Source organism: Barbus barbus (genome assembly GCF_936440315.1).
Source record: "Barbus barbus genome assembly, chromosome: 15".
NCBI lineage: Eukaryota > Metazoa > Chordata > Actinopteri > Cypriniformes > Cyprinidae > Barbus > Barbus barbus.
This window is the reverse complement of record NC_136743.1, coordinates 4,458,058-4,476,583: the sequence shown is the minus strand read 5'-3', so window position 1 is coordinate 4,476,583 and position 18,526 is coordinate 4,458,058. Positions and strand designations below refer to the sequence as shown.

At 37.1% G+C, this 18,526-nt stretch overlaps 1 protein-coding gene across 1 annotated transcript in view; it reads right to left on the bottom strand.

Moving 5' to 3' along the window:
- LOC306880810 (contactin-associated protein-like 2) overlaps positions 1–18,526 on the bottom strand; it is a gene marked incomplete at its 5' end in the record, with an annotated part of 43,587 nt that overhangs the window by 4,971 nt on the left and 20,090 nt on the right. Inside the window, 18 exons of the mRNA XM_079434580.1 lie at positions 1,133–1,363; positions 5,085–5,178; positions 5,308–5,441; positions 5,646–5,873; positions 7,088–7,324; positions 7,462–7,680; positions 8,266–8,436; positions 8,634–8,761; positions 9,970–10,126; positions 11,119–11,203; positions 11,311–11,429; positions 12,034–12,153; positions 12,550–12,656; positions 13,488–13,650; positions 14,208–14,357; positions 14,570–14,828; positions 16,535–16,678; positions 17,692–17,876. Coding sequence (XP_079290706.1) covers positions 1,133–1,363; positions 5,085–5,178; positions 5,308–5,441; positions 5,646–5,873; positions 7,088–7,324; positions 7,462–7,680; positions 8,266–8,436; positions 8,634–8,761; positions 9,970–10,126; positions 11,119–11,203; positions 11,311–11,429; positions 12,034–12,153; positions 12,550–12,656; positions 13,488–13,650; positions 14,208–14,357; positions 14,570–14,828; positions 16,535–16,678; positions 17,692–17,876 — 2,931 coding nt within the window. The remainder of the gene's footprint in view (positions 1–1,132; positions 1,364–5,084; positions 5,179–5,307; positions 5,442–5,645; positions 5,874–7,087; positions 7,325–7,461; positions 7,681–8,265; positions 8,437–8,633; positions 8,762–9,969; positions 10,127–11,118; positions 11,204–11,310; positions 11,430–12,033; positions 12,154–12,549; positions 12,657–13,487; positions 13,651–14,207; positions 14,358–14,569; positions 14,829–16,534; positions 16,679–17,691; positions 17,877–18,526) is intronic.

Below are 18,526 nucleotides of genomic sequence, written 5' to 3'. Positions count from 1 at the left end.
TAATATCCTTGTGGCAACAATGCAGGCAAAACCTGCTCGGCACACATACACAAACACACAAACAAACAGGAATATACCGCAGTAATCCTCTCTACAGGGAAGAGATCACAGATGTCTTTTACTAAAAGTCAGAAGATTTCTCCCAGGCGACCAGGAAAGATCTCTTCAGAAGTGAGAAAACATTTCCTTATGTGCATCAGATTCATAATGAAATTCTATAAATAGGTTTTTTCTGCTCAAGAGTTAAAGATAAAGTGGAACTTTTTTCCTCAATATCTCCCTCTAGTTTCCCTTAAGGGGTTTGTCTGCTCACATCTGACATGGATCTTTATAATATCCCGCTGATTCAGGTCAGAACACTGATTTTTATTTCTTTTATCTCCATTCTGTTTGATCCAACTGTTTGAATAATGAGAACACACAAAGGGGCAAATACTCAGCCCTTAAAGGAATAGATGACCCAAAAATTTGCTGAAAATGTACTCACCCTCAGACCATTCAAGATGTTTGCTTTTTGTCATCAGAACAGATTTGGAGAAATTTAGCATTCCGCTTGCTAACCAATGGATCCTCTGCAGTGAATGGGTGCCGTCAGAATGAGAGTCCAAACAGCTGATAAAAACATCCCAATAATCCACAAGTAATCCACACCACTCCAGTTCATCAATTAATATCTTGTGAAGTGAAAGCTGAGTATTTGTAAGAAACAAATTCATCATTAAAACATTTTTTACTTCAAACCCTTGCTTCTGTTTAAAATAGGACGACTGTGTCTGTAATTTTGCTTTCTCCTGTGAAAAGCTCATCTCCTCTGAATCAGAATCAGGTTAAAAAACTAAAACAGACCAAAACAGCCTTTAATTGATGGACTGGAGTGGTGTGGATTACTTATGGATTAAGATGCTTTTATCAGCTGGACTCTCATTCTGACGGCACCCATTCGCTGCAGAGGATCCATTGGTGAGCAAGTGATGTAATGCTATATTTCTCCCATAAAGAAACAAACTCATTTACATCTTGGATAGCCTGAGGGCGAGTACCTTTTCAGCAAATTTTAATTTTTTGGGTGAACTATAAAATATGTAGGGGCAAAATAACACCATAAAGAGTTTTTTAATCATCGTTTGGTTACCTGCATCTGGGTGCCAGGGGTCAAATATGGCAGACATTGGTGGTATTGTGAGTGGAGACGCCCCGCAGTTGGACTCCACTAGGACTCCCTGTATGGAGGCTGTGGAGGGCACTCCGGTCCTCAGGGCGGCCTTCAGCGGGGCGATGCGGTTGAACTGCACTCTGGAGAGACAACCCACGAATCCAGGTGTGTTATATCGCTCTATCAACACCGGATCAATCTGACCCGTTTCTGAAAGACAAAGACAACAGCAGAAAATATCAGATGGTGGAAACTATTTTGTCATTGCTTTCACACTCACACAAAAGTTAAAGGACAGGTGTTATAAAATCAGTTATCTAAAATCTGATTGGATGACTAAAATTTGATCAAAGATTTCAAATCTACCATATCATCTAAAACAGTAAAATCAGTATTATTGTGAAATATTATTACAATTTAAAATAACTGTTTTCTATTTGAATATGTTTAAATTTTAATTTATTCCTTGGATGCAAAGCTCAGTTTTCAGCTTCATTGCTTCTACTTTCTGTTGAAGAAACATTTATTATTATCATCAATGTTGAAAACAGTTGTGCTGCCTGATAGTTTTTTGGAAACCATGAAACAGGTTTCTTTGCAAGATTGATGAATAGAGAGTTCAAAAGAAAAATTTGAAATAGAAATCTTTCATAACATTATACATTTACTGTCACTGTTGATCAATTTAATGCATCTAATAAAAGTATAATGTTTTTTTTTTTTTTAAAGAATAAAAATCATATTGACCCTAAACATTTGCACGGCACTGTATTTTATACATAGGGCAACCATTATGTCAGATAAATTGTTTCTCGTGATTGTGTCAATGTTAAAAAGCAATATGCTAGAGTTATGGGCTCAACAATTTAAAAAAAAAGTGAACTGCCTGAAATCCCCTCAACCATTGTCAAGTAACTTTAACATCTCATCTCTTGTGGCTTCTTGCAAAACAAGACTGGAACCAAACAACATGACACTTGAAACCAAAAGCCTTGTTTTTCAACATGTAAATGATAAAGCTGATGCATCTTTAAATATGTGAGAAGAGAGAAAATCTTCTTTGTCCTTGATTATCCTCATCTTTTCTTCCCATATATTACTGAACATCACACAAAACATCCAGCTAAAAAAAAAATAACATCTGAAAAACATATGCTAATATTCTGAATATAAAGCATTTTATTTACGGTACCCGTTTGCGATCACAGATGTAGAACTGCGTATGTCTTCCAGCACCTAGTAGGTCTTGCAACTCAAAGCAAAATACCAGATTTCTCCTTTCTGTCTGTCTCTTGTTCAATCTGCTCAATCAATCCTGACTAACAAACTGTAGATTTCCTTCTGTCTAACCTTGAAGCGACAAATAGCTTGTGAACAATATTACTGAGCTATACACAGACCCATCACGCGTTCAGCTGCTCTGTGTGTGTGTAATGCAGCTCAGGGCGTTCCAGCTCATCTCTGCTAGAAACGTCTACAGCAAAACCTGGAGCCTGGATTGAGATCAGGAGCAGAACCCAGAGCTTTCACATGATGATATCAGGACTTACAGTCAAAGTCCAGTTCAAGGAAAACCAGGAGACGTGGTCTTGGTCACTATAGATTACGACACAATTTTACATTATGTGAGGAGACTTCAGCCAAGATATTTCATAATATTATTCCTTGTCAAAAATACTAACGCCTAAATGTCTGAATAAGTTTGTTGCAATAGATAGATAGACAAAAGATAAAAAAAAATCTGTTTAAAATGACATCTATAGAAAGTAGTATTTAATTTCTAGAGCATATCACTGTATTTCATCATGCAATATATTCATTTTCATTTTATGAACTAGTACACTGCTGTGGTGTCAGTAAGATTTTTTTGGAAGAAATTACTACTTTTATTTAGCAAGTGTGCATTAAATTGACTTGAAAAAAGACATTTATGTAAAAAAAAATATTTATATGTCAAATAAATGTGTTCTTTTGAACTTTCTATTCATCAAAGACTTTTGAAAAAAAAAAACGTTTCATGGTTCTACAAAAATACGAAGCAGCACAACCTTTTTTTTACATCAGTAACAATAAGAAATGTTTCTTAAGCAGCAAATCAGCATATTAGAATGATTTCTAAAGGAACATGTGGCTCTGAAGACTGGAGTAATGATACTGTGCTATAACACCTGTGATATATAACATAATATTTCACAATATTAGTATTTACCCCTTTTTTGAAACAAATAAATGCAGCTTTGGGGAGCATAGGAGACAGTATTATAGAAATGGAACACTTGCTAATACTGATCAAAAAACCTTCATTCAAAAAACCTACATTAAACACTTCTCTTTTAAAAAACTACAGACCTGTCTCTCTCCTTCCATTCGTAGAGAAAACACTCGAACGAGTTGTCTTCAACCAGCTCTCACGGTTTCTTTCACAGTACAACAAACTGGATGCTAAACAGTCAGGTTTCAGGAGTGGCCATTCAACAGAGACTGCGCTACTCTCAGTCACTGAAGCCCTGCGAATTGCAAAGGCCGATTCCAAATCATCAGTCCTCATTCTGCTGGATCTTTCTGCTGCTTTTGACACTGTCAATCATTAGATTCTCCTGTCTACACTCTCATCACTGGGCATCACTGGGATTCCACTTCGCTGGTTTGAATCCTATCTCACCGGTAAATCTTTCAGGGAGGGGAGGTATCCAAACCACATCAACTGGTCAGTGGAGTTCCTCAGGGATCGGTTCTTGGACCCCTCCTCTTCTCCACATACACTACATCACTGGGTCCCATCATACATGCACATGGCTTCTCCTATCACTGCTACGCCGATGACACACAGCTCTATCTCTCTTTTCAATCAGATGACCCAACGGTAGCTGCACAGATCTCAGGCTGCCTGGCGGACATCTCGGCATGGATGAAAGAACATCACCTACAGCTCAACCTGGCAAAGACGGAGCTTTTTGTCTTCCCTGCCACTCCGACTCTACAGCATGACTTCACGATTCAGTTAGACTCATCAATGATTACCCCATCAACTTCGGTCAGAAATCTTGGTGTAATCTTTGATGACCAGCTGACCTTCAAAGAGCACATTGCAAAGACTGCTCGATCCTGCAGGTTTGCACTACACAACATCAGAAAGATCAGGCCCTTTCTGACAAAGCATGCTGCACAACTTCTTGTCCAGGCCCTTGTCGTTTCTATACTGGACTACTGCAATGCTCTTCTGGCTGGTCTGCCATCGAACACAATCAAACCTCTACAAATGATTCAGAATGTAGCGGCACGACTGATCTTCAACGAGCCCAAAAGAGCGCATGTTACACCTCTCTTCATCTCCTTGCACTGGCTACCAGTGGCAACTCGCATCAAGTTCAAGACACTGATGCTTGCATACAGAACTACCACAGGCTCAGCACCCTCCTACTTCCACTCACTATTACGAACCTACATCCCCTCCAGAAGTCTGAGATCTGCTAGTGATTGACGCCTTGTGGTACCATCACAGAGAGGCTCAAAATCACTCTCCAGAACATTCTTGTTCACCATTCCTGGCTGGTGGAATAATCTTCCCACCCCTATCCGGAATACCGGATCCCTGTCAATCTTCAAGCAACAACTGAAAACTCATCTTTCGGCAGTACTTGACTTCATCCTAAACTCAAAAAAAAACAAAAAACACTCACTCTTTCCCTCTATCTTTCTCTCCCTCCTTTACTAGCTTGTACTTATTTGAACAATGACTGAGACTTGGTGATACGAGCACTTCCTCTGTCTGATTGCCTCTTCAAGATGAATCGCTTTTTGTATTCCCCAATTGTAAGTCGCTTTGGATAAAAGCGTCTGCCAAATGACTAAATGTAAAATGTAAATGCTAATAGACAGCACACTTAAAACCCTGAATTATGTTAAAATATGTTAATAATAGCCTACTTACCAAAAACTTTTCCAAGGAAAATGGTCTTCACGAGGTTGAACACAGTGTCCGAGGCTTCAGGAAGAGTGTAGCTCACTGTAGGATAATGATCCACCTGCAACACCACAGACAGACTCTTAAATCCAGGGAATTGTCCTTATCTAATATAACACACACAGATTCATCTGAACTGTGAAACTGTCTTCATCTAGTGGCTCCACTGAGGCAGATACAGATGCAGCACCTGCAGCTGAATGAGTCTGTCCTGTCGGGTGATGTTGACGTTATGAGGCTGACCGTTAGCCATGTTACGATGATTCAGGCTGATCGTGAACGGCTCCTTCAATCCTCCCAGGTTATAGCGGATCTGTAGAGTACCTGAAGGAAAACAATGTTTCATCAGTCTTAAGTGCATGTATGCAGGTTTATTATCGTTAAATAAACTAAAACTAAAACCATAAAATAACAAACTTATAAATAACACGGTTTCTAAGCTATTATTAAAAAAGGCTTTGCACTTCTCATTTCCAAAACAGAACATATATGTTAAATCTGAGCTGTAAAGATGCAAACGTGTCTCACCATTGTGCCGCAGCACCACGGCCAGGTAGTCCTGTGTCTTGGAGCTAACGTAGATGAGTACTGCAGGTGTGTGGGACGTACTGAAACTAAAGCTCAGCTCCTCTCGGGTCAGATTTCCCACCGCGCTCAGGACTCCAGAGCTGCCTTCCTTTACTGCAGGAGAGGAGCTGCTCTCAGACATGAGGTCGTACCGCACCAGGGTCCCGCTCTCAAAATACCCTCCGACATCTAAAACGGAGGCAGATGACAACAACAATGGGGCTGGATGTTAACAGCCTTTAATAAAGGGATACAAGGAGACATTTACAAACAACATGATTTAATTTATTAGAACACTGCTTCAAAGTGTATTTAACAGAAGCTACAGAACAAGAATTTATGTTGAATTAAATGCTTGTGTAACTACAATACCAGTATTAACCAGGAAAATGCATAATGTGGGACTTTTGATTATAAACAAGACTCAAACACACAGGGGTACTTATTTAGAAATGTCTATGCTTTACTATTATTTTACTTTGAAACAATTGCAGCACTCATATTTATTTAATGAATAGCTTTTAAAAGTTTAAAAATCACATTATACTGTATCATGATTCCTGTTTTTGCATCCCCAAATTTGAGATCTCTTAAGATGATAATTAAGACGTTTGTTATACATATTTAAGACTTTTTAATGACCTGCCAGGACTTTTTTGCACACATGCTCCTAAACATATTTTATAGTTCGCACACACATAGTTGCAAATGTGAGAGAAATGCTCTGTTGAGCAGTGAATAAGAACTAAAACAGGTCCAAATTGGCTCGTAGTCCATGTCTGTTATCTTTGTCATCATCTGTATATGCTAATGTGCTCCTAAAAGCAATCAACTCAATCCGAGCAGCCATCTTCAAGAATCTAAAAGCTAAAAACACATCTCTTCCATCTTTATTTGACCTTCAAACTCTAGCTCTCTCTATTCTAATTCTATTCTTAAAAAAAAAAACTTGCCTCTTTTAGACTTGCACTCTATTAATTTACTAACTGCTTGTTTTCTTTTAATTTTTTTTAAATAACAAAATAACACTAGCTTCTCAATTCTTATTGTATTCTATCTATTTGTTTTCTTTTTATTTATTCTACAATTAACAAAATGCCAAAAAAAGGCCTCTAACACTAGCTTGCTCTAGATCTTTTTCTATTCTATCTGTTTTCTTTTTATTTATTAAATAATAAAAAATAAAATGCTATGTGTACTGCGTTAGGCTAACTGAGACTTGTCATAGCACTTGGATATCATTGCTCTTTTGTTGATTTTGATTGCTTCTATTGTCCTCATTTGTAATTTGCTTTGGATAAAAGGGTCTGCTAAGTGCATTGAAATATATTTGTTGCCCATTACAGCCAAGACGAAACTGAACTGAATTATTTATGTACTAATTATGCAATATGTGTCCATACCATCATTGCAGAAAGGCCCGTCAAAGGCGGTAAGACTGCAGTCACACGAGTATCCGTTGTATTTTTCGATACATTTCCCTTCATTCTGGCAATGCATCCCATAGCTGCTGCAGTGACCCGAGCATCCAGGCTTCACCCCTGGTGTGACCTTTGCCCTCCCTTCAAGGTCAAGTGTCACTCCATTGACTTTTAGGGAACGAATGCAACCAAGAAATCCTCTCTGCCCCCCTGAGGCACCTAAAGAGTTTCAGTAACACAAACATAATGAGACATAAAATGTTAACGCTTTACATTAAGGTAAATTAGATACATAAGTAAAATATTTTTTTCTCTTGCTAAACTTCTACTTCCCAAAAATCTGCTGGAGATCTTACCTACAAACAGCTGGCTGAAGAGCTGCAGGCGGGTGTGGCCCAGAGGCGGGGCCGACCGCGCCTCCCTATGCACCTTGTCCAATCGCAAAATGGCCTCTTTAATATTCCGCTCCGCCTCCACCTTGTGCCACTGGTCATCATTAAGGGGTGTTGATGAGCGTACGGTTAATTCCACCGGCCCGTTACCCACATCAAATGAGAACGACACCACTGTAACAGCTGTGGGAAGCAGTGTTCTTATTGTTAACTAAAACTATTAAAAGCTATTTAAAAATTATAAAATAAAAATCTAATGAAATGAAACAGAATTCAAATATAAGATAAAAAAAAAAAACTTTAAAAATGTAACGAATATTGGAAATGTTGAACTTAAACTAAGATTTAAGTTGGAATTTAAGTACTAAAATTACTAAAACTGAAATAAAGCTAAAAAGTTTAAATAATGTCAATGTAGTTTAAATAAAAAATAATTAAAATAACATTTTAAATAAATAAATTTTACTGAAATAACAAATTAAAATAAATGCATTTGAATAAATTTTAATTTTAAAATAATTTAAAAACTGAAAATATAAAAATAAAAGCTAACTAAAAATAAATACGACAGTGGTTTAAATATACATATAAATAGTATAAAACTATAATCTAAAATAACACTGGTGGAAAGATAACTGTAATTTACTTCCTCTGTCTGACAATAAAGAAACTCAAAGCACAGTTCTTAACAATATGCAGATAAGACAGGAGTCATTGAGGCCTTTACAGCAATCCTCAAAATGAGGTGATAAAAGGCTGTGGACTTACATTTGAGTTCTAAGCGAATAAAATCCGGATTGCCCAGGTTTTCCAGAAAGACACCGTGTGAGGCAGAAGTCTTAAAATAGAAGGAGACGTCTGCGCTGGTCTCGGCTTGGAAGGTGGGAAAATGAAGATAAGATGCAGGCGTGTTGAAGGACGCTGCGTTCCAGAAGTGACCTATAAAAGAAACACATTGACAACTCAGTAGATGTCTGTTTTGGTAAAACAGCAGCAGATTGTAATTTCTTCTGGCATTAAATATAATTTAAGGTTATCAAGCTATCATTTCACATTGATTTAATGGGTAGGTTACAGTTAGTTGCGAGGATAGGCCTGTGATTGTTTGTGTAGTTGATACATTTTTAAGCACTTACGATCTCCCTGACAGCGCAGCGGCCCAACAGTGAGTCTGGCTTCAGATCCAGAGCGGTGTACATCCCCAACCACCACCTGACTGACAGGCAGATGGTCCTTATACATCAACATACCAGCATCTTCTTTCCTGGAGAAACAAACATGATGCAGAGGAAGAATTATGGACCACAAGGGGGCAATATAGCATTGTGCAATGCAGCAGAGAGGAGCTGGAATATTAGCGTACTGCTTACTGCAGAGTACATATTGCACATTGTCTAGTACAGGGCTGTCCAAACTCGGTCCTGGAGGGCCGTGTCCTGCAGAGTTTAGCTCCAACCCTAATTAAAACACCTGAAGCAGCTAATCAAGCTCTTACTAGGCATACTAGAAACTTCCATGCAGGTGTGTTGAGGCAAGTTGGAGCTAAACGCTGCAGGACACCGGCCCTCCAGGACCGAGTTTGGACAGCCCTAGTATGTAAAAATGTGCAATAATTTATTACGTTAATCCAGAGAAAGGCATCCAGTTATACATAAATATGGTTAGTATGCATTTTTTGAAATCCAAATTCCATTTTAGTTCACCGAGTCATGGAGGAGGTATTAAAAATTGAGCAATTTAATTTGAGCGTGCATAAAGAAAATTAGTATGTTGTGTTTTATCCAAAGCGACTTACAAATGAGGACAACAGAAGCAATCAATTGTAGTATTAAAACACAATCTTGTAGTCGCACGGTAGAGTCGATGGTCTTTACACTCTTCAGTCATCACACGAGGAGGACTTCACAGGACAAATGCCGCGATAAACTAAGCTTTTTTTACCCATCTAACAAAATACTAAATGAACTTAGCTGGACACACTTTCCTTATTTTTTCAAAAGGGAAAGGGAAGTGGTGTGTGGCCAAGTATGGTGACCCATACTCGGAACAAATGACCAAGTAAGCGCAAGCACTGACAAGATACGCGAGACAGAACGAGACCAAACGCGATATAACTGCATATATATAAACACTGGATAAGCTACTATTCAAAAGTTTTGGGTCATTAAGATTTTTTAAAAGAAGTCAATATTTTTATTCAGCAAGAACACATTAAATTGATCAAAAGTAACAGTAAAAACATTTATAATGTTACAAAGGATTAAAAAATTTATATAAATAAACTCAACTTTGCATTCATCAAAGAATCCTGTAAAAATGACCATAGTTCCTGGATAATCAAAGCATCCCATATAACTATAAGGCCACCAGTACTGTGTACAATTGGCTTTTCTCTCTGTCCTTGCAAAATGCCATCCAACGTGGAAGTCCTACTAATTTCCTTTCGCAAAAGAGAAGGGAGTAAGATCTCACCATTGTCTCAGATCTGCATCACAGTTGCAGTAGTATCTGGGATCTGTGCAGTTGCGTTCAATGCCACAGGCACATTTCTGCACACCTGGTCCTGAGCCGCCCCAGTAGAAGTGCTTCTCATTTCCCCTGCCGACCCACCATGTGGATGGAGAGCCGTCTAAGACAAAAAAATAAATAAATAAATATTAAGATCTGAAAATTTAGTCATTCTCAGGCCATCGAAGATGTTGATGAATTTGTTTCTTCATGGGAATACATTTGGAGAAATTTAGCATTACATTACTTTCTCAACAATGGATGCTCTGCAGTGAATGGGTGCCGTCAGAATAAGAGTCCAAACAGCTGATAAAAACATCACAATAATCCACAAGTAATCCACACCACTCCAGTCCATTCATTAATTTGTGAAGCAAAAAGCTGCATGTATATAAGAAACAAACCCATCATTAATGTGTTTTAACTTTAAACTGTCGCTTCTGGCCAAAATACCACTCCATAATCCATAATAATTATTCTTCCGGTGAAAAAGTCCATCCTCTTGTTGTTCTCTAATATTAAAAATTAACATTTTTGTAACATCAACTATTTTGGACTGTTTTTACTTGCAAATGGTGTTTGATGTGTGAATATTTCTCTCCTGATTCAGACAAGACGACTTTATCACTGGAAAAAGCAATATTATGGTTGGAAGATTGATATTTTAGCCAGAAGCAACACTTTAAAGTTAAAAACGCCTTAATGACGGATTTCTTACAAACACGCCTCACAAGGCATTAACTGATGGACTGGAGTGGATTATTGTGATGTTTTTATCAGCTGTTTGGACTCTCATTCTGACGGCACCCATTCACTACACACTGTAAAAAGCGACAAGTTGACTTAAATAAATTTGAGGAAACCCGTAGAATTGTTAAGTTCACTTAACCTTTTTTTTATTTTTTATTATTACTTAATAATTTTAATGCAACTGGTGAGCAAGTGATGGAATCCTAAATTTCTCCAAATCTGTTCTGTTGAAGAAACAAACTCATCTACATTTTGAATGGCTTGGGAGTGAGCACATTTTCAGCTAATTTTAATTTTGGGTGAACTATTCCTTTAAAGCCACTAAATTTCTTATGAGTGCCGTGAGTTTTTAGCATCATTTACCTGGTGAGTTGAGCAGGTGTGATTTGTAACACATGTACGCCACATGCTGCTCGCAGAACTCAGCGCTGCTGGTGACGGCGTTCACCTGTATCACAAAAACATGAGCAGCTCTGCAGGTGAGCACCACATTCAGCATCTGTTGGTTGGGTGTAACAGTTTTCATTGTTAAATTCACACAGTTTTAAGCGTCACCTGTTCAGCAGACATGCTGTAATTGAGTGCGAGCACAGTCTTGTCTTCAGGTCTGGAACCCGATGACACAGAGCTTTGAGCTGGAAGGTCATTCACAATGGTTGTCCACACTTTGTCTTCTGGAATACACAGTATATACAAGTGTACTAGTCAGTGAGCATTCAGCTTTGGAGAGACCATTGGATGTTTTTGTTGCTTAAAGGAGTAATATCACATTTTAATAATGTATTCCACAACAAACAGTGTGTACACAGTGAAATGCTATTAAGTATAATGCTAGAGAGGTTTTATAATAGTAAGTTTTATAATGTTATTTAAGGTTTCATGCACCACAAACAGTCATAATTTAGTCATTTCTTTGGGACCAAAGGGGTCACTGATGTGTGAATGTGGGAGATTATGTGTTAATGTATTCCTTGTTATGACAATGAATATTTTAACACATGATGTGCATGCTACACATGAACCCACTGGTATTGATATATTTATTTATTTAAATAAATACATTTTTTTATTTTTTTATTAAAAAATAGATTTATTTAAATATGTATATTTTATATATTCTTATAGAAATATATATTTAAATATATTTATATAATACAAACAACTTTATATGTGCATACTTCACATACTTTGCATATCCTGCTGATATTGTGTTTTGTTTTAAATATTTCATATATATTCTGAATATTTTATATATATTCTTTCATATATGGTTCTGACCCATCATATTGCAGGTGACTCTGAATGGCTCGAGGGGTCCGCTGCTGTCCGGATCGATCCAGTAGGTGTCTGAGCTTCGGCCCAAGTGTTTGTATTCCTCACAGGACTGCTCGTACACAGCTGCAGAAACACACATCGTAAGCATCAAAACAGCCACCACTGCAAGAAAATCTACAATGCTTCATTTCTGAGGACCAGTCAGCTAAATAAATGATAAAATAAATATCCTAGCATAATAATGACAATTCCAAACCAAAACCTCTATTCTGTAAGGTTCTTTGCATGTAAGGTACGTTAAATCTGTTATATAGTTTCTTGGAGATTAAAAAAAATCAAGATTTTTCATTTTTTTTTACATCAGTTTATTGGTTTCCCTGTTCTTTAGGACATGAGTATGCTGATGGCTTACGATGCAGCAAGAGTCTATTTGCTATTGCTACATAGCAGCAGCTTCAGAGAAATGAGTACCCAAATATGCTCAAATAAATGTGGGTGATATTATTTTAGATGGCTTACAGTTGTGGCAGGTGGCACCAGAGTATCCAGTGCCTTCACAGGCACATTTAAATGTGTCTCCAGTTTGAGAGCACTTGCCTCCGTGTTCACAGTGGTTTGGCACACACCTAGAAAAAGAGAGAGATTAAAGACACTGGAAATGACTAAAAGCTGGAAGGATTTTTTACTGATGTTTTGCATTTAAAAAGTAAGCTAGGGTTAGGAGATAAGCAAAAATTTATTTATAAAAGTTGACAAGAAAATGTGTAGTAGACCAAATTTTAATTAGTCAGTTGGTTGCAGAAAAAAAAGTTTCAGGTTGCCACTTTCTGAAGTAATGCCAGTTGAGAAGCTGCACTGAGTAATTGCCCTGTTTGATAATCTCCGTTCTTTGTAGCTCTATAAAACCTAATTTCTGCAGTCTGCAGAATTATCAGATCAGCGGAGAGGTTCCCCTGATCCTACATGCTAACTCAGTCAGCCTGATCAAACGGGGGCAGGACACGTGACAGAGCTTTGAGGAACTCCAGCTGAAGAGTGTCAGATGTGGCTTGCATAAGCTCCTCAAAGAGGCTTCACAGCTTTAAAACTCACCATGATTCTAATAAAGCAACCAGTGTCATGACTAAAGGAACATCTAATTGCTTTTTGGGCAAAAAATGACAATCAAAATACAGCAGCGGCTTTGATCAGAACCCTGCGAACAAAGGCAAACATCTGTTCTTCATTAGTTTGCAGAGTAATCCGTGAGAGCACAGTGCAGTGGGTTCATGAATGAATATGGATGGGTACGGAGACTTGACTTTATCGCGGGGAGACGTGATATTACCATATGAAAAGCAATGCTGTAAGGGGAGCGCCTGTTGACTTTTACAAAGCAGATTATGCATAAACCTGTAAAACAGTTGTGGTTGAATGAAAATTCAATTCAGTTCAAGTCCATACCGAGAATGCATTACCTGTCTATGATGGCACACATATCCAAACTGATGTTCTCAAAGCTACCCAGCATGCCTTGCTCCACAGACTGCAGGTCGACCAACTGGTCATCGACATGTATGAACTGCATGCAGCCCTGAAAGGAGCGCTGTGACGGAGAAAGGTCTGTCCGTGGGAAGTATCCTGCACATGGTGACAAGGAAATTAAAATGTGCACTCTTAAATGTGCATTCATGCATAGCAGATCAAGCCTTTCTAGGAAGGTGCTTACATTCAAGTATCCATCAGCATTGAATTTAATATTAATTTAAATGTTTTTGTATAAACAAGTATATATTTATATTAGGGATGTACCAATGTATCGGCCAATCATCAGTATCGGCTGATACAGTAAAAGCAATTAACTGCATTATTGGCTATTGTTTAAAAACAAATGATGATCAGGACCGATCATGTCCTGTCAATCAAAAGACGCCGGAAAAACATGTCAGACAGCAACTTGTGTGAAGAAAATGCTTCTTGTGTCAAATTTAGGGATGTCCACGTTAATGAAGTAATAATGAATTAACGCAGCATATGTATATATACATATAAATACACACAGTACACATGCATATATTATGTACACAAACTTTGGATGCGATTAATTGCGATTATTCAATTTGACAGCTCTAATATATATAAAAATAATACAAATTTTTAGTTTTTTTTTTAAATTTCCCAAATAAAAATACAATTACCTCCAAAAAAGTAATCTCCTCCAGTCCTGATCTGAATGGGGAGAGCAGTTCTCACTGTGGACATCTCGTCTCCATTGATGGTCAACATGGCAATGCTTTCCAGTGCCAGGAAGTGAACGCTGTGCCACTGTCCGTCATTAAGACCAGAACCTGCAGAGAAACACTTCAGCATGAGCAATGACAAAATCAGATTTTTTTTGTGTGTGTGTGTGTGTGTGTGTGTGTTTTACTGGTTGATATGATAGTTAAGGTGATCTAAATGCTTGCTAGTGTGTTGCTACAAGGATTTTTCAAGCTGAAATTGTACAGAAAGTCTAGAAACTGAGAGAGCTCTGGATGTGCGTCTTCAGGTGTGATGTTACCTGAGGATATGTCCACGCGTGTGTTCTTGCCCAGTGTGACGTAGATGTGGACAGTAACTTTACCCTCCACCAGGCTGACCTCCACCCCTCCAGGCATGAGCGGGGTAAAGAACAGCAGACCGCTGGGGTTCCACGTCCGAAACTGGAGTCGGACCGACACCGTGTCTGCATCAGTCCGACCTGGAAGCTGCAAGTAGCTGGTGGAGTTAAAGAAGGCCGGGAACGTGTGTGATTCCACGCAGGAGAACGTCAGGTTAAGCTGGAATGGGAACAGCAGATGAAATGAAAATGATGAAAATTGAAAATTATGACTTCAACACACACCACAACAGGAATGATCACAACTTTACAGTAGAATTTCCGAGGACAGATTGATTTAAGAGGGAGTTTTAATCAGGAAACCTGGGTAGGACCCAACTGGAAAATCCAGCTAAAACCAGCTTAAGGTGGTAGATGGTTTTGTCTAGTTTCTAGCTGGTCCACACTGGTCTAGATGTCTGGAATCCCAGCCAGTGGTTAAAGCAGCTTAAGGATGGCAGATCACCTTAGACCAGGAAAAGCAGCTACCATGTTTCAAAACTTCACTCAATTACCTTAAACTGGCACAAACTGTATTTTCCAGCACAGACAGGGACTGTGGACAATAACCGTCAGTCATTATGTAGTCATTGTGAAAAATCACAGAACACGCACAGAGAGTGACAGCACTTCTCAATTAATGTCTGTCCTCACACACACAGCATTGTGGGAAAGGGAAGGAAACCTCTGTTTATGACTGAGGTCAGCGCAAGGAGAGGAACTGTATCTACTGAATATTTAATGTGAGAAACAGAAGCTGCAAACCTTCAGGAGCTGAGATTACTGTAAACAATACAAAGAATCAAGTTAGAGAAAAATCACTGAAAACAACAGAATGCCTAAAATAGGTATCAAGAAAGCAAATGAAAGGAAATTTAGATTTCTTGTCAATGTAACCAGACATAATTTTAAAGCAGTGTTTCTCAATTTAAGGGGCTGAGGCTTAAAATGGTTAAATATAAGAAAAAACTAGTTTTTAAATATGCTAAATCAACTCAAATCCAAGATGAAAACTGATTCTTTTTCTTAATTTTTTCTCAAAAACGTTTTCATTTTAAAATCAGGATTTTTGTGGTCTTGAGAAAAATGGATTAATACATTTTTAAAAGTGAGATTTCTCTACCCAGAAATATCATCGACATAAATAAAATATTATTGACAGTTCTCCAAAATGCTATGAGTATATAGTATTGTAAATTATTTATTTTTAAATATTATATATAGAATATTATATATAGAATACAAAATATTTTGAGTAGAAGCCACTGAGAAATTTGTGAGTTAGAAAAATATATATATTTTTTAAATCTAATACAGTAATATAATTATTATAATTCTCTCAAAAACTGTGATGTTTATTTCAGAATCAGGGTTCTTGTAGTTTTGGAAAACCTGGATAATTTAAAGTTTTTGAAAATGACGATGATGGAAAAATTGATGAAAATCTTAAAAACTCAAGGAAATTTCTACAATAAATACTCAATTTTCTAGTTATGTCAAGCTCCAAAATATTTTATTGAGTAGAAATTGTCATCTTGAGTTATCCTTATCCTATAACCTTAACCTTATCCCATACGTCATATTAATGTATTATTGAACTCAGAAGAACATAGAATTTATGTAGATTTTAAAATAATGTAAACGTTTTACATTTTTAATTGCATTTATTTTAATATATTGACAGTCCCAGTTTCTGTCAATAAAAAAGTTTGAAAACAAGCAGCTTTGTGATTACAGCAGAAGTACCAAAAATATCTTTTGTCTTGGAGCAGCGTAACACCCAGCAACAGCAATTCCTCTGTGAAGCTCCTGAATTATCTCCACAAGACATTGGAGAGCTCTGCAGTGTTCATATGATAAAAATAGACATGCAAATTTGGCACGTACGAAGCTGGAGGTGTCTACTTTTCTCCTGCGTACGAGGTTAGTGATGTTGTCCCCGTTGTAATGAATGGCCTCCATGCAGCCGATGTAGTTCTCTCTGCCCCCTGAGCTGGGCTTGGCAGACACTGGCATCCCTCCAAATGTAATCTGGGAATAGACACCAAGGTACAGTGAAAGTGATGGAAACATTTACCATCTATAATACAGGCAGCGGAACATTAATCTCATCTAATCTTATCTACGCTATCTATCTGTTTGAATAAATGCCATCCAGTGAACGCAATCATTAGTGTGCTAAAGACCCAAATCCCAGCAGCGCTGGGGTAAAATGATGAAACAGAGCGGGGGAAAGCTGTAAATGAAACGTGAGCGGGAAGAAGAGAGAGAGGACTGAGGCTTTATTACATAATATGCAAATATGCAATTGTGCTAATGACTTTTCCGTGATCATAAAGGGATAGTTTACCCACAAATTTTGAAATTGCATGTGTTCAGTTCAGAAATGCTGCCTTAAAACCAGTGTTTTTTTGTTTTGTTTTTTAGTATCATTGAGGTACTATTAGTAAGAATTAGATGTTATTTTAATATTTTCTGTTCAGGGTTATTATAGTTACCTAAGACCAAACTGAAACAAAAATTAAAACCATAATAAAAACATCATTACTTAAAATAAAATAAACATTAACTAAAAAATGTATATATTTATATACATATATATATATATATTATTAGTTAAACATGAAGTACTAAAATAAAAAATTATTAATTAATTAAATAAAAAACAAAATTAATAAAACCAATATGTACTGTATATATATACAAATGACAAAAAATAAAATATAAAAAGAATATAAAAAGAAAATAATAACTGATTCAAAATATTAATAAAAACTACAATAGTCTCTCAATGATGCTAAAATAACACTGTTATGTGGTTTTTGTCTATACAGTTATTTTTATGTTGCCTTTATACATATTATTTCACTAAATTTACAGTATATTTAATTTTATTTCAAGCAATGAAAAGTAAATAATACAGATAAAATATTTCTTTAAGAATATAGTTGTCTGACCTCCCAACCGTGTTTAATGATGAATAATCCTATAAATTCCTCGTGATTTCACAAAACATATAGATTTATTTGAAATCTGTCATTTACTTCATAGTCCAGGTCCAGATGGTCAAACTCTCCGTTGGTGCGGAAGCTCTGCATGTGCTGGTCGAGCGTGAAGTTAACACTGCGTCTGTAGCGTTCAATCAGAACAGAGTGCCAGTGGTCGTCATCCAGCAGACTGCCACTAGACACCGATGTGTGACCCTGAATGGAGCCGTACTGATTACTGCCTGAAATAGACACAAGCGTCAAAAGCCATTAGTGAAATGGGTCAGACAGGTCAAACGGGGATCATTTCTACAATAGACAAAAAAAAGACAAAAAAATATATATTTATAATAATACTCTTACCAGCAAGTTTTGCATGCTGTCAATCATAGAACAAAACAGATCGACTAAAAGTCTAAAATTTAGATCTATTTGTGACACTGGACTACAAACCAGTCATAAGGGTCAGTTTTTTCAAATTGAGATATATACATAATCTGAAATGGACAATATTTGGCTGAGATACAACTATTTGAAAATCTGGAATATGAGGATGCAAAAAATCTAAATACTGAGAAAATCACCTTTAAAGTTGTCCAACTGAAGTTCTTAGCAATGCAAATTACTAATATACAGTGGGGGAAAAAATGATTTGATTTGTACGTTTGCCCACTGACAAAGAAATGATCAGTCTATAATTGTAATGGTAGGTTTATTTGAACAGTGAAAGACTGATCATTTCTTTGTGAGGGGGCAAACATACAAAATCAGCAGAGGATCAAATAATTTTTTCCCCTACTGTACTTACGGTAGGAAATTTACAAAATATCTTCGTGGATCATGATCTTCACTTAATATCCTAATGATTTTTGGCATAAAAGAAAAAATGATA